The sequence below is a fragment of the Mauremys mutica genome, chromosome 2, assembly GCF_020497125.1.
Source record: "Mauremys mutica isolate MM-2020 ecotype Southern chromosome 2, ASM2049712v1, whole genome shotgun sequence".
Classification (NCBI taxonomy): Eukaryota; Metazoa; Chordata; order Testudines; family Geoemydidae; genus Mauremys; species Mauremys mutica.
This window is the reverse complement of record NC_059073.1, coordinates 114,565,680-114,581,828: the sequence shown is the minus strand read 5'-3', so window position 1 is coordinate 114,581,828 and position 16,149 is coordinate 114,565,680. Positions and strand designations below refer to the sequence as shown.

The following is a 16,149-nucleotide window of genomic DNA, read 5'->3' as shown; positions in this document are numbered from 1 at the left end:
AGCGTGCTCGATACTACTCCAGTGTGCAGGGGAGACCATGTCTAGGAGAGAGCACGTCAGTCTCCATGCTCAAACTTTCAGCTCTGTCATTCTTCATTACAATCTTAGCAATTAGCATCAATTATAGTACAGTAGTGATTTTCAGGATGTGGATAACTTGTTCAGTAAGCATTGGCTGAGGCTGCCATTCATTTCATATGAGGCTCCTCTTAGTTGTTGGATGGCAGCTGTTTTTGGTCATTAGCAACTTGGGCTGATCATGAGCAGATAGAAGAGCTCTGCAAGAGAGCATGAACTAACGCTAACCACCGAACTCTCCAAAGCTTCCATTTGTAATGTTGGGAAATGTTAAAGGAAAACAAACAAACAAACAAACAAAAAAAACAGCACCCTCCCTCAAATGTTCCCTTGCACTAAATGTTTAATAACTTTCAATCCAAAGAGTTTATTTCCTACCCTACATCATCTCTGTATTCTATGATTTGCTCAATATAATTTGACAGTGCTCCATTTACATTAGTCTGCAGCTCTGAAACCATTATATGTGACACCTTGTTCTCCCCACAGTCCAGGAATTTTACAAATAAGTCAAGGCTTCTAATTACAGTTAGAAGACATCCAATACTAGTTGAGCACAAATGTAAATAGACTGGATGCAACAATATTTTTTATTATATTTAATACAAGTGATAGATTAGAAGATCTGAAATGTTATAAGGCAATATACATACTGAATAAATAGCACAGGAGTCATGTCTACATTATATAACACTGGCTAGTATTCAGAATACTTAAAATAAATCCATTGACATTGGATAAAGTCCATAAAAATGCTATTCTGTCTTCCCTTGTATGAAATTGTTCAAGTATAAAAAAATCCAATACAGTGTAAAATATTAAATTCCAATTAGGTCAAGAATAAAAATTGCAAGTATTGCAGTTTCACAGGACAATGTAAAGCAGCATTCTCAAGCAAATGAAAAAATAGTCTACATACAGATATGTGGAAAAAAGAAAACCTGTACTAATGTATTTGAGAGGCCTACATGAAAAAAATACTTAAGAGGGAAAAGCCTGGAACTAGCAATATTTAATGTAAAAACCTAAAAAGTGTTAATTTAAGAGTACCCTCATACAGTGCATGTACTGAATTTAAATAAATCCAAGTCAACATCTTTAATTGATTAGGTTAATATTTAATATGCTACATCTAAACCTGCTAAATAATTTATGCCATGAGATGAATACATAATTTTACAGTGTCACATCTAAAGTTGCTTTCTTTAGAGCGCAGCATAGTAAAACTTTCAAAATAAATATTTTTTTAAATAGCATTACAATTAAGGCACAGTATAAATCACATACCATTAACCCTTGAAGAACTGCAATCTCAGTAACAAAAGTTGTCTCATACTGTATGTTCTCTAATAAATATTTTTAAATATTCTGAAATAGATACTAAAATTGTACAAAGTTTCAAAAAAGGAAAAAAAGAAGTTCCCTTAAAACAGTTCTTAAAGGTTTAAATTCAGCAAGCTTCTTCCTGCCTTTATTCACAAACCATGAACAGATGCAATAAATAGATATAGAAGGCTGTTGTAGTAAAGGGCTGATCCTATTTCAGAATCAGAATAGCTGACATGAGCAGTTAAAGTTTCCCAAAAGTGAAACAGGATGGAGAGAGGGATTAGAAAGTGACAAGCTCATCAAACGAGCACAAGTGATGTGTTCTTTCCAGAACTGTCTGTGTTATTGATTGTCTCTACAGCTGTTGCGCCCATTAATTCCACATCACTTGCTCCATAGTTCCACTCATCCAGAGGACAGATAAGAAAATAACTTTGGTGCCTGTCCACCATTTTATCAACCGGCCATGTTCCTCAGATTGTTCGATGCCCATTAATGAGATAGTGAGAAAATATTTTCTCACTAAAACAAAGTTCTATAGGCCACAGTGAAAACTAGAAATGACAATCAGTGCTTTACACATTTTTTTTAAATTAAACTTGATACAGGCTACATATTGCTCACTGATTTTTTCCCTGGTTCAACGTTTTCAAATAATATTTTCTCACTTGTAAAAGGCAGTTTGCTTCCCTGATACTGTAAAAAATACACATTTACTTTTTATTTTTTTAAATATAAAGTCCCATTGTTACTCCTGCCATGCTTTCATGACAGTACATGTTTCTTCTCAATTGATACCTGAAACTGGTACCCCCACCCCACCCTACCCCACCCCTTCCCTACCCTAATAGCAACATTATTTGGATGCATGCTGTATGAAGACAGTGGAATAAAAAAAAAATCTTTAACTTTGCAGTAGCATAGCTTTTCTTAAAGCTGCTTAGTTAAATGTTAATTGTCTCTTATTAACTACTTATATTGGAAGGCTGGAAAAAAGGAAGAGAAAGAAAGAGATCTATCTTTCTTCACAAGTCCCTCTGCTATTGCATGCGGTCTGTTTGCAGCTGTTGTGGCTGGTACTGACCAAAGGCTGCAGCAGCTGTCCCAGGTGCTGCAGCAGTGAGTGGTTGCTGGACTGCATAGCCATAACCCCCAGCAGTGACATATCCTGCAGCAGCTGGGGATGCTGCATACGGGTACTGGTCATAGGCAGCAGCGGCAGCAGCAGCTGCCGCAGCTGAGTATTGTGCATATGCCGCTCCAGTGTAATCAATGTAAGGTGTGGTGGAGGCAGCAGCTGCTGTAGGTTGGACATGTGGAATTACAACTCCTGGCTGCACAAAAGCCTGTGGATAGACATAATGAGCAGGTATCCTGTTGAAAGATGGAAGACAAAGTTAGAGGAAAACTTATGAATTTTAAGTGCTATTTCCATATTCAGAACTAAAACAAACTCAATTTAGTTGTTGTTATGAGCATAGGGTTGCCACAATAGCTACATTTATTTAATACACCAATGTATCATTTCAATAGCACAAAGAGATGCATTGTTCAAAAGCCGAGCATTAGGAGATGACTTAATAGCATTAAACATAACACCATCAAGCAACACTAAACGTGTTCACTTTAAAATCTTTAGAAGGGCCAGTATTTGGGATGTCAGCTTAAGACATCTGTAAAAAAGCTAAATTTGTTTATTCCAGATCCAAGCTTGGATTGTTTATTTTTAAAATAATTTGTAAGTGATTTTGTTGCCCTAATTCTAACTAACCTCATTGACTATTAGTAAAATTCTTTGTTATGAATACAGGTTTTATTATAACAGCTATGCAATTTGACAGTGTAGTCACTGTAATCAGTTTGCCAGTAGTAAATAATGCAGCTAAACAGTTTTTTAGTTGGTCAATTCTGTAGCCCAGCACTCTCTCCCACCCCACCCCCGAATCTTATTTAAAAAAAACATTTGTATTGTGGCAACCCTACTTAAATTGCTATGCAGACTCAGCACACATTAATTTCTCTGCAACCTCAGTCACCCTGATTAAAAATTTAAAAAACAAAACAAAAAAAAACCAAAAACCACAGGCGACAAAGGAGTTTAAAGTTCACAAGTGTGGTAAACACAGCACGAATCACACTTTTCAAACGAACTATAGTGCAGCTCACTCGGTCACAAGAGGCCATTGAGGAGAAGCTACATAGATGCTATTAAAATTCATAACAGTGATTCCTAAGTACATGTGCATCACACTTTTGTAAAGGTCATAAGGACACAAGGGTCAAACCTGTTTGACTATCAGGCCACTGATGTCCTGTTTTGTGCCAGCTTGTTTATTTCTATGCAAGACATACAGCACAGTTTTGGGAGATGGGGGTAGGATTAAATCTAAATAGATCTGGTGTTTAACAAAAGCAAAAAACAAGTTTATGGCTCATTAAATAACTGTTTGAACAAGTCAATAGATACACTTTCCCATTTCCTCCTCCAAATCAGAGAGCTTTGCTTCCTTAACTTGCTAGCCCATGATTGAACTACTTTTGATATCAGTAGTAATCCTCTCACATCACACAGATCTGCATACAAATGAATCCCATCATTCCACTGTCTCATGTCATATTAAAGACGTGCTTTAGAGTAGAGTAATACCACGTTCATTATACACTTAATCCCTCAGTCCTGCAATTGGGTCCATGAGTGGACTGAAGTCAGTGGGGCTCTACGCAGCCACAAAGTCTGCTTTTGCAGCTCCTAATGCAGCATCCGAGCCTTAGACTTTGCATGAAAGTTAAAAATTTCCCTTTCCGGCTGAGTCTAAAGACAACTCCAGCCTTCTAGCATTATATTTACATTGTAAACATCGTGCTGCAATTTTCGAGCTACCATTTGTCCTCTTCCTCCAGCTTTAAGAGCCAGACAGTTTTTCTGAAAATAAAATAACTGTTTTACTTCCAGTTGTCAACAGTTCAATTAAATGGGACACTGTCAACTAAATTCATCCCAAGATAAAAGACAAAGCATTAAATCTGACTGGCTTTTTAAATTATAAAAACTTAACACCCAACAGTCAGTTTAACATCCACGTAGAAGCAAATGGGCAGCAGTAGTTATGGCTTAAATATTACTTTAAAACAGTAAGAAGTCAGTAATACATACTACATTTCTAGATCTCTCTCTGTGCAAACACAAATGACGTTACCGAGGATTTCTTAGAACACTTGTACATGTACTTAACTTCTTTTTTAAAACCAGACTGAAAGATACACATGCTCCCACTTAAACCCTTGTGACTTGTTTCCTTTAAGCCAAGAAATAAAACAGGTGGTGAATTACGAAACTATCCCTTTACAACAGCATTTTAGTCTGCATTATACATGAACCCTGTGCAGGCCCCCCACCATCATGCTGTTTCAGATATGGTGATTGACAGTGTAAGCTGCAGTGGGGCTATTTTTGATCCATCTGTCATGAGACAAGGGTTTCAAGCAGAGTAAAATGACTTTATAAGGCCAAAGTAAACGTCTATCTACTGCAAAGGCAAGCATGCATACATTTCAATGACACTGAAACACTGCTCTTTAATCTTTTGACCTCAGTTTCCCATTGTGCTGGGACACCTTAATAAAACAGTCAGGTTTTTATAAAAAGAGTACTACTTTATAACAGACATTATAATATTGGGACAATATTTTAATTATACAATGGTCTTATGGCAAGGAATCTTTTTCCATTTTGTACTACATAAGTTTATTGCCTCAAGCTACTGCCTTAAAGAAAGAAAAAAGGCAATGTTTAGCACCAAATAATTTTGGTGTATACATGTACTCTTGCCATTAGACTTAAGATTTTCATTAACCTAAGCTGCAAGAATACTTTTGCAAAGTTGGAACGTTGATTAGGTTTAATACTACAGTAGCTGTATAAGTAACAGCTTACAGTAAACTGCCAAATATATTATAGTAAGTGTTATGCATACAAAATACAACTGAAACAAAAAGACAGCCTAGGCTGATCTGGAATAGCTGCAATACATAGGAATTCAGTATTAATGGACAGAACAATTGTGATACCACTGAATTCTTGAACTAGTAGTTACTGGACTGTGCATGAGACCTGTTCCTTCTATTCTGGATCTTGCATTGCTTCATCAGTTCTTTGTAAGTACAATTAACTAGCAGATTTAATTCAAAGTTCATTATTGAACAGCCTTCTTATACCAGAACAAGAGTTATATACACACACTAAGAGAACCAAGCATGTTTTGGGGGTTAAGTTTGTGCTCAATGCCTTCTGCAGGATCTTGAAAAATATATACATTCGGTTTTCTTTGACCATGGCAGTTTCATTTCACAACTGTTTCAAAATGATCAGCTGCCTGATGTTACACAGATCTTATAATTATCAATTGAGGTCAGAACTCTTCCCTCCATCCCTTAATAATCAATTATTAGGATTTTGTAAAACTTAGAGGTGACTTAGCAAGTGTTTGATATCAGCTAACCATTTGTTGGCCAGCTTGTCCTCTTGGGACTTAATTCGGCTCTCACTGAAGTCGGTGGGAACTTTTCCATTTACTTCAGGATCAGTCCTTAGACAAACAGGGAAAAAGATCTAACTATTCATATCTTATGTCCACCTCTCCCTTCATGCATGTAATTTTCCACTGATGTTAAGTGGTAATTATGCATGCAAAGGAAGAAAAGCTACCTCAATGGAACAAAATAAAGATCTTTAAAAAAAAAAAACACATTAATTCAAAATGAATTCAGTAGCAGCATTTGGTGTTTCAATATACAGCTATACTTTTATGAGTCACAATGGGATAAGTAACCAACACTGAACTCTTCAAGGTCCCTTCCTGACCTACATTTCTATGATTGTGATCAGATTCAGCATGCCAGGTCTCACACATATAGTAAGTGAGATTCTGGATGTAAAGAGGGGATGAGATCAGGAAATGTTACTTGGGTTGAGGGAATTAACCTCTATAGCATAGAAAATATAAACCAGAACTATGAGTATTTTATGAACAGGAACTAACATCTCTTCTCTTAGCTAGAGTAAAGCGGGGAGGAGAGGGGAGGGGGGTACCGTACTCAGAAGTAAGTATATTCTCCCACTAAATCTGATGTAATATGATGCTGAAAGTAACTGCATTTTGTCTGAAAGGTGGAACTCTGATAGAGCACTGCTGACAAGAGCAAAGTAGAACCTCACTAATTTGCACTTTGCTAATTAATTCACATGCAAAAATGGCACTCTCTCCCTTTTACAGAGGACAGTTCTGAGGTTCCATATTACTTACTTTTACATATTATATGGAAGTACACTTACTAGTATTCACAGAAAAAAATTAAAACTCAAAGTATGTTTCAATGGAGCCCAGCTATCACCTCAAAATATTACTCTTTACAGAAAAATTCTATCCTTTTTAGCAGACCCAAACATTAAAATGTCTGAAAAATGAGCCCTTACATAACCCAGCCTGTTCCCCTTTCTCATACAGTCATCACTATTACTCCACTCAGTTTTCACTGCTCTCCCCAGCCTTAACTTTATCCCCTAAAATATATGCAGAGTTTAGTGGGAGATTATTGGAAGTGCATCTCTTGAACATGAAGGTAGATTGTATAATCGCTTGTAACTGGAGGTAACAGAAAAGGTGCAGGGAACAAGGATAAAAATGAATACCAGTTTAAAGCACATACCACCCCTTTTTGCAAAGTATCCCTCTAATTCAGATTGATATACAGTGTGTTAGAACCAGAAAAGGCTGATGGATTGGAGAAGAGCATCCATTTTTATTAAGTCCCTTAAGCAGTATATAGTCAGAGTTCCTCCTTTCTTACTATGCTAGGCAAGTACTTCCTCTTTTCCTCACAGCTGATCCCTTCTCATTCCACCAGCTCCTCTTTGTAACCCTACTTTCATGGCCTTCTAAAATAACCCCTCCCTTAGTGTGAGCATCAAATTATTATCATATTCTTTTCACTTTCCCCACCATTTCTCCAAGAATATTAAGAGATACTTCCCTCCAACAAAGCCAGCAACACATATCTGGGGATATTATAAGAAGCGGGGAAAAAAAACATAATTGAGCTTCAGATACATTTTCAAAAGTAGTTCCCTGATTAGTACCATGCTTCCCAAAAAACCACTAAGCCACTCTACTGTGAGATAAGATGTTGTATGTGAAGTTTCTGGAAGACTGATTTCCCATCCCCACAGCTTTTCCAAAAGGAAAATGATCAACTTCTAATGGAAAGCTAGCTTCAACTTTAACTATGGAGCAGCTACTGCCATTTCATAATACCAAGATACAGTATCTTAAATCTACACTTGTCAAGTAATTGAACAAATTACATCCTTTGATGCATTCTCCTGCTTTGTTAGCTTATTTATTAAATTAGCAAAATTCATTATTTTGCAGTGACCCAGTCAGCATGAATTAGTGAGGTGGTACAGGACAGAAAATTTAAGCAGACTTCACCTCCTAATTTTAGGTCTATAAAAAGCAAGTGTTAGAAGTACTTAGGAATAGTATACTTGTTTTTTTAAAAAAAACAAACAAAAAAAAGGAAATGCACTACATATTAAAGTCTGATGGAGAAGTTAAAGACTGGAATTAGAAAGCCCAAGTGGAAGCACAATGTTAATCAAAAGAGCTCCACACCGCTTCATACCCCTCTCAAGGAACAAAACCAAGAACTATAAACATGCAAGCAATATGTTGATTTTCTTTATTAAAAAAAATCAAGATGTCACACAATTTAGCACTCAATACAAAATACGAATATGGTTAAAAAAAAAGTCACAGGCTACAGCTTGAAAGCAAGAAAAAAAAGAGTCCCTTTGCTCCCCATGGCAAAGTCAACACTCCTCAACAACAAAAACAAAATTAAGAGGAGTCCCAAAAAACTTTCACTACAGCTTTTTCAATTAAATAAAAGCACACAGTTTAGCTATCAACACCACTTCATTTCTGTAAAAAATAAATAAATAAAAAAAGCACACGGAGGTCTATTGACTATATGAAAAAACATACATGCATCGTTAATCACCATTTTAGCTTGTTTGTGTTTGAGTCTACTGGTTACAGTGTTTAATTCCAAACAGAACTATTCCACCTCTTATCATCATATCCTTCTGATCAGTTATCTTAACTGTAAACGATCCCTGTCAGATTAGAAAGAGATAAATAACATTGAGTCAAGCTGGGGAAAAAATAAATAAATGGGGGGCACAGCGATCTTGTATAAAGTCATACCACTTTCTTTTATCAGAGCGTGGCATGAGTCTGAGCCACTTGGGTTGGGAGGGCTGCATACTTTGTATACACAACTCAACTCAGCTGTGGTCTTTAGAGCATTACCAAAGAGAACATATTTACAAGGTATATGTTTTTAAGTCTGGAAATTTGAATGGCAGCATTATAAAGTCAGTGACAGTACTGTGAGAGGCCATCCAAGGTTACACTTTGTTTGTGGACCTGTTTTATAGACTTACCCAAAAGGCCTCTGTATGAGAGCTGGATGAAGATGCTGAACACCAAAGGCAAAACCTACCAACAAAACACATCACATTCTCTATATGAGCATTCCATCAGCTGCTTATTTATGCTATACACACAGGAATCTTCACTAACAAGCACTAGTAAAGATGTTCAAAAAAGAGCAAAGACCCACAGGTTACAGAATGAGTGCTTTGGATAATTTTTTTTACAATTTAAAGCAGAGGTACATGATCGTGACTCCTGCCAATTGTCAAAAAGACAACTTATTTGGCAACAACTAGGAGAATTTCATTTAACTGTTATTTAAAAGCAAATGTTTTCTAGCAGCAAAGTCTAGTCCTTAACTCTAAAGCCTAAGAATTATAAATTGGATTGTAACTGGATGCATATATGTGGTTTCTACAGACTTCATTAGGAGCCATGCATGCAAACATAAGGGTAGAATTACTCATACTGTAATATACACTGACTTCTTACTTCCTGAAATATTCATATTGGGCCTGATTGCAAGCCCCTTAGTCATGTGAGTAGACCCATTAACTTCAGTGGGAATACTCAGGTAACTAAGTACTCACATAGGTGACTAGGTACCCACCAGTGTGAGTATTTAGTCACCTGAGTATTTCCACTGAAGTTAATGGGTCTACTCATGTGACTAACAGCCCACCAACATCAGTAAGGGGGGGTCACACTCTGGCCCCTTTAAAATATGAACATTAATGCACTACTATATTCCCATTTATTTTGCTGTGAAGCTGTGGTATTGGACAGGGCATGAAATCAGTGAGTGGGTTTTGGATCTGATCTGGCCTTGAGATAAATCCATTCCTTTTTTCATTCAGTGCAATAGATTCCATGTGTTTTAGAAGTTCCCATTAGGAGACCGACTGTGTTAATAAGACTGGGCACATCTAGAAGTGCCTGTATCCTAGCAATAATCTTTTACCTCAATTATGCTGTACATTGTGTTTGTCATTTTATTCATAATATAGTGTCCAACAAAATGGAAATTCTGTATGGAGGAAATTTCTCAAAGGGGACATGCATTCCTCTATGTACAGTACACATGCACACCTTTAGTTTTTATGAAAGCATTTTTACAGCTAGCCAACAAGTTATGGATTACATACAACATTAAAACACACACACACACACACACACACACAATACTCCATGGAAAGTGGTGGCATTGCCTGAGAGAGACTTTTTTTTTTTTTTTTTATAATTTTAACTCAGACTGAAGTTTTGTTCTTCTCAGAAACTTTGTTGAAGGGCAGGGGAGGGAGAAAAGAGAGAAAGAGACTTTCCTCACCTGGTTGCATTATCCTTGGTTTTGCTCCCAGGTATGCCAGGTTCACATTGGCCTTCCTGCCATCAATGATAGGATTGGGATCTTTGCAAGCCCTTTCAGCAGCTGCTCTATCAGCCATGGTGACCTTAACAATATACAATGCTATGAATTAAACCACCTTTTCCATTGAAAAAGAAGCAGAATTCACCTTTTCACTAAAACAACCAGCTTCCCCCACCAAAAAAGACAGCATGGAAAATATGAAGCTTCATCTCCCTAGATGTTTTTGGTACAAAACTAATGGGCTTGTTTGAATAATTAAGATAAATCGGGTTTGTTTACATGAAGAGACTGAACTTTAACAGGAATTAATGAAAGGCCCAAGAAGTTAAAATGCATTAGTTAAAGCACATTAAATCCCCTTGTGTTAAGGTCATTCAGAAATAAAGGGACCTTAGTTCTTCAGCTTAAAACTCATTGAAGTACAAAAAATACCTTTATTTTCCATTGTTCTGTGCTTAATTGGTAAACAGACACAGAAATCAGGTTATTTTAAGCTTCCAGTTTGCTGCAGTATAATATCAGGGATGTGTACATGTATAGGAGCCCCCTGTACTACCACAGATAAAACTTCTAAGTCATATCAGTAAACAACCAGCTAGCCTAATTTGTTACCAGAAATCTGCACCTAACTTTTCATGTGCAAACGACGATCCAAATCCCCATCATTAGGGATTCCCGATCCTTTCCCCCTCCCTCAGAAAAATTAAATAACTCCTCAAAACACAGTACCCTCCCCCCCCCCCCTCAATCAGACAAACCCTTTATCTAGAGCTGCCCTCTGGATCTACGGTGCAGCAGCATGCTGGCCTTTGCCTCACAAGAAGTTTCTCTCCGGATTCAGGCGCTTATCCGGCTTCACCTGTCTTCCCACCCCCACAGGCGAGACAATGCTGGCTTCCCAGCTTGTTTTAGTTTCCCCAGAAAGCGGTCTGATCCCTCCCACCCACAAAGCGGATCCAAACTGAAAAACGATGCAACGTAGCCCCAGTACCACCCAGCAGCAAGTTTCCACCCGCTGGAAGCAGCAGCGGCAAAAACGATCCCCCAGAGAAACACCCCCACGACTTACAAATCCGTATCCCCGGGACTTGCCGGTCTGCCTGTCGGTGATGACTACGGCTTCCTCGATCTCCCCGAACACCTCGAAGTACTTGCGCAGGCTGGAGTCGGTGGTGTGATAAGGAAGGCCCCCGACAAAGATCTTGGTGTAAGTGGTGTCCTTCTGGGTCGTGTGCATCTTCCGCGTCGTTCGCTGGCCCTGCCAGCCGGACAGCTCTAGGCAAACAAACGGGGAGAGTAGTGCGCGCCTGGGTGCGTTTACACGTGGTGGGAGAGGGGCTTATTCCGGAGTGAAACCCCTTTTTCAACTACACTGCGTTCCCTTTTGCAAACCAATCCGCCGCTGCCGCCTCCTCCTCCTACTTTCAGGGAGAGAGCCCCGCAGCCTCCAGCAATTTTGAGGTAGGTGTTAGAAGAGGAGGATGGAGAAAGTCCAGTCTGGCAGCGGCAGCAGCTACTGGAGAGAAATGCAGGGCCCGGACGCTAACAACGGAGTGGCTTTTCCCTGTTTGCTTTCCCCTAAAAGCCGGGGCACCCTGGGATCCTCCGCCTCCCTCACTAGGGGCGGGCCCTTCTCCGCCTATTGGCCCGCTTGGCAGCTGGAGCGGACACACAGCTGTTGCGAACAGCTGGGGGGCTGAGTCTCTTCTCGTGTGCCCGGCAGCAGGGAAGGACCCGAGAGAAGCGCTGCACGCTCAGGTTTCCGCTTCGGGACAGGAGCCGCCCGAGCAGGAGAGGCGGATTCTCCCGGCCTGGTGTGAGTGAGAAGGGCCCTGAGGCTGCTCTGTGGCAGGGCTCGCTCACACCCTGGGGTGAGGTTTCTGCTTCAGCTGCCACTGTCCTGCAATATCGCCGCTCCCGCTCCTGTCTCCCCTGGCGGTGGGAGCATTGGACGCTGGTAGAGTAGCTTCCTCGGCCCTTCTCTTCACTCGCCCCCTTTTCCTTTAGCAATCACCACTGGAGAGAAAGAAGAGACCTAGAGAGCGCTGAGGGGCAGGGATGGGGGCTCAGAGCCCCAGGGGTGTCTATCACAGTCACAGGACTCCTCCCTGTGCCATACAGGTAGGGGAATTCGAGGTGGGAGATTGGTAGTAGAGAGGCAGGAAGGGGGAAAAGGTTATAGGAAAGAAAAGGACATAACAGGAAAGAAAGGTGAGTGAAAGACAGTTGTGCATCAGCGTAGTAGTGGGAAACCAAAGCTATTCACTTCTGCTCCCCCACACCCCTCTTAGTACTACTATTGACACTTCCCTCACTCCTCTGTGCTTATTTGCCCCTTTGGCCTTTTTATTTGAACCTGCTCTTGCTATAAATAGAAGTCACCTATCAATGTGCAAGTGGGACTTTATCGTCAAAATGGTGTCTACGTTGATCTCTCTGTAGCTTCCCTTACCGGAGTATGTGTGTGCCCTTTAGGATTAATGTACACAGTTTACCTGTAGAGGACCTCTAGCCCTTTCATTCTGCAGGCTGCTTCACACAACAAAGCCTTATGGCCCACCTCCATTCCAAAATTCTCCTACATCAAAATAGGTGGTTTTCAAAATGCTCCCATCCACACATCAGGAAGAAAGGCTCTGCAGACCTTTTGTGGTCTGTGATCTGCAGTTTAAGAAGTCTTTCCCTCTCTCTCCAGTGATCAGGTGTTCATGGTTAAAAAAGCTAGATAAATTCATGGAGGACAAGTCCATCAATGGCTATTAGCCAGGATGGGCAGGGATGGTGTCCCTCGCCTCTGTTTGCCAGAAGCTGGGAATGGGTGACAGGGGATGGATCACTTGATGATTACCTGCTCTGCTCATTCTCTCTGAGGCACCTAGCATTGGCCACTGTTGGAAGACAGGATACTGGGCTAGATGGATCTTTGGTCTGACCCAGTATGGTTGTTCTTAAGCCAGTTGGTAAATAGCCATATCTGTTTCCTGATTCAAAATATTAATGAACTTCCTGGGTAGGGAATCTGTTTGTCCCTAATACATGTTGTTTTTTTTATAATTACTTAATGTATGATTTACCTTGAGACAGCAAAGAATCCTGTGGCACCTTATAGACTAACACGTTTTACAGCATGAGCTTTCGTGGGTGAATACCCACTTCTTCGGATGCAAGCAGTGGAAATTTCCAGGGGCAGGTGTGTATATATAAGCAAGCAAGAAGCAAGCTAGAGATAACGAGGTTAGATCAATCAGGGAGGATGAGGCCCTGTTCCAGCAGCTGAGGTGTGAAAACCAAGGGAGGAGAAACTGGTTCTGTAATTGGCAAGCCATTCACAGTCTTTGTTTAGTCCTGAGCTGATGGTGTTAAATTTGCAGATGAACTGGAGCTCAGCAGTTTCTCTTTGAAATCTGGTCCTAAAGTTTTTTTGCTGTAGGATGGCCACCTTAAGATCTGCTATTGTGTGGCCAGGGAGGTTGAAGTGTTCTCCTACAGGTTTTTGTATATTCCCATTTCTAATGTCTGATTTGTGTCCATTTATCCTTTTCCTTAGAGACTGTCCAGTTTGGCCGATGTACATAGCAGAGGGGCATTGCTGGCATATGATGGCATATATTACATTGGTGGACGTGCAGGTGAATGAACCGGTGATGGTGTGGCTGATCTGGTTAGGTTCTGTGATGGTGTTGCTGGTGTAGATATGTGGGCAGAGTTGGCATCGAGGTTTGTTGCATGGGTTGGTTCCTGAGCTAGAGTTACTATGGTGCGGTGTGCAGTTGTTGGTGAGAATATGCTTCAGGTTGGCAGGTTGTCTGTGGGCGAGGACTGGCCTGCCACCCAAGGCCTGTGAAAGTGTGGGATCATTGTCCAGGATGGGTTGTAGATCCCTGATGATGCGTTGGAGGGGTTTGAGCTGGGGACTGTATGTGATGGCCAGTGGAGTCCTGTTGGTTTCTTTCTTGGGTTTGTCTTGCAGTAGGAGGCTTCTGGGTACACATCTGGCTCTGTTTCCTTATTTCCTCATGTGGGTACTGTAGTCTTGAGAATGCTTGGTGGAGATTTTCTAGGTGTTGGTCTTTGTCTGCGGGGTTAGAGCAGATACGGTTGTACCTCAGTGCTTGGCTGTAGACAGTGGATCTTGTGGTGTGCCCGGGATGGAAGCTGGAGGCATGAAGGTAGGCATAGCGGTCGGTAGGTTTTCGGTATAGGGTGGTGTTAATGTGACCACCACTTATTTGCACCGTGGTGTCTAGGAAGTGGACCTCCCGGGTAGATAGGTCCAGGCTGAGGTTGATGGAGGGGTGGAAGCTGTTGAAATCATGGTGGAATTTTTCCAGAGTCTCCTTCCCATGGGTCCAGATGATGAAGCTGTCATCAATGTAGCCTAGGTAGAGAAGGGGCGTGAGTGGACGGGAGCTGAGGAAGCGTTGTTCCAGGTCGGCCATAAAAATATTGGCATATTGTGGGGCCATGCGGGTGCCCATAGCGGTGCCACTGATCTGGAGATATATATTGTCATTAAATTTGAAATAGTTGTGTGTGAGGATAAAGGCACAGAGCTCAGCAACCAGTTGTGCTGTGGCATCATCAGGGATACTGTTCCTGACAGCTTGTATTCCATCAGTGTGTGGGATGTTTGTGTAGAGAGCCTCTACATCCATGGTGGCTAGGATGGTGTTTTCTGGAAGGTCACCAATGCATTGTAGTTTCCTTAGGAAATCAGTGGTGTCACGGAGATAGCTGGGAGTGCTGGTAACATAGGGTCTGAGTAGAGAGTCCACATATCCAGACAGTCCTTCAGTGAGAGTTCCAATGCCAGAGATGATGGGGCGTCCAGGATTTCCGGGTTTGTGGATCTTGGGTAGTAGATAGAATAACCCTGGTCGGGGTTCTAAGGGTATGTTGATTTGTTCCGGTGTTAGTGTAGGGAGTGTCCTGAGTAGATGGTGCAGATCAGCAGAGCCAGATGTGTACCCAGAAGCCTCCTACTGCAAGACAAACCCAAGAAAGAAACCAACAGGACTCCACTGGCCATCACATACAGTCCCCAGCTCAAACCCCTCCAACGCATCATCAGGGATCTACAACCCATCCTGGACAATGATCCCACACTTTCACAGGCCTTGGGTAGCAGGCCAGTCCTCGCCCACAGACAACCTGCCAACCTGAAGCATATTCTCACCAACAACTGCACACCGCACCATAGTAACTCTAGCTCAGGAACCAACCTATGCAACAAACCTCGATGCCAACTCTACCCACATATCTACACCAGCAACACCATCACAGAACCTAACCAGATCAGCCACACCATCACCGGTTCATTCACCTGCACGTCCACCAATGTAATATATGCCAGCAATGCCCCTCTGCTATGTACATCGGCCAAACTGGACAGTCTCTAAGGAAAAGGATAAATGGACACAAATCAGACATTAGGAATGGTAATATACAAAAACCTGTAGGAGAACACTTCAACCTCCCTGGCCACACAATAGCAGATTTTAAGGTGGCCATCCTACAGCAAAAAAACTTTAGGACCAGACTTCAAAGAGAAACTGCTGAGCTCCAGTTCATCTGCAAATTTAACACCATCATCTTAGGACTAAACAAAGACTGTGGATGGCTTGCCAATTACAGAACCAGTTTCTCCTCCCTTGGTTTTCACACCTCAGCTGCTGGAACAGGGCCTCATCCTCCCTGATTGATCTAACCTCGTTATCTCTAGCTTGCTTCTTGCTTGCTTATATATACACACCTGCCCCTGGAAATTTCCACTGCTTGCATCCGAAGAAGTGGGTATTCACCCACGAAAGCTCATGCTGCAAAACGTCTGTTAGTCTATAAGGTGCCACAGGATTCTTTGCTGCTTCTATAGAACCA

The 16,149-nt window shown here is 41.1% G+C and overlaps 1 protein-coding gene across 4 annotated transcripts; it reads right to left on the bottom strand.

Annotated features, from left to right (window-relative positions):
* Positions 1-575: 575 nt before the first annotated feature.
* RBM24 (RNA binding motif protein 24) lies at positions 576-12,017 on the bottom strand. 4 transcript variants are annotated; one of them, XM_045002922.1, is made up of 4 exons: positions 11,342-12,007; positions 10,231-10,354; positions 8,912-8,966; positions 576-2,781 (listed from the first exon to the last, which is right to left on the bottom strand). In XM_045002922.1, exons 1-4 carry the CDS (start codon positions 11,507-11,509, stop codon positions 2,448-2,450), a joined length of 681 nt encoding a protein of 226 aa, XP_044858857.1. In that variant the 5' UTR covers positions 11,510-12,007; the 3' UTR covers positions 576-2,447. The 4 variants fall into 4 exon arrangements, with proteins under 4 accessions (XP_044858857.1, XP_044858858.1, XP_044858860.1 ...); XM_045002923.1 differs by having other exon boundaries at positions 11,365-11,494; XM_045002924.1 differs by lacking the exon at positions 576-2,781 and adding an exon at positions 8,326-8,581 and having other exon boundaries at positions 11,342-12,017.
* Between the last annotated feature and the right edge of the window lie 4,132 nt (positions 12,018-16,149).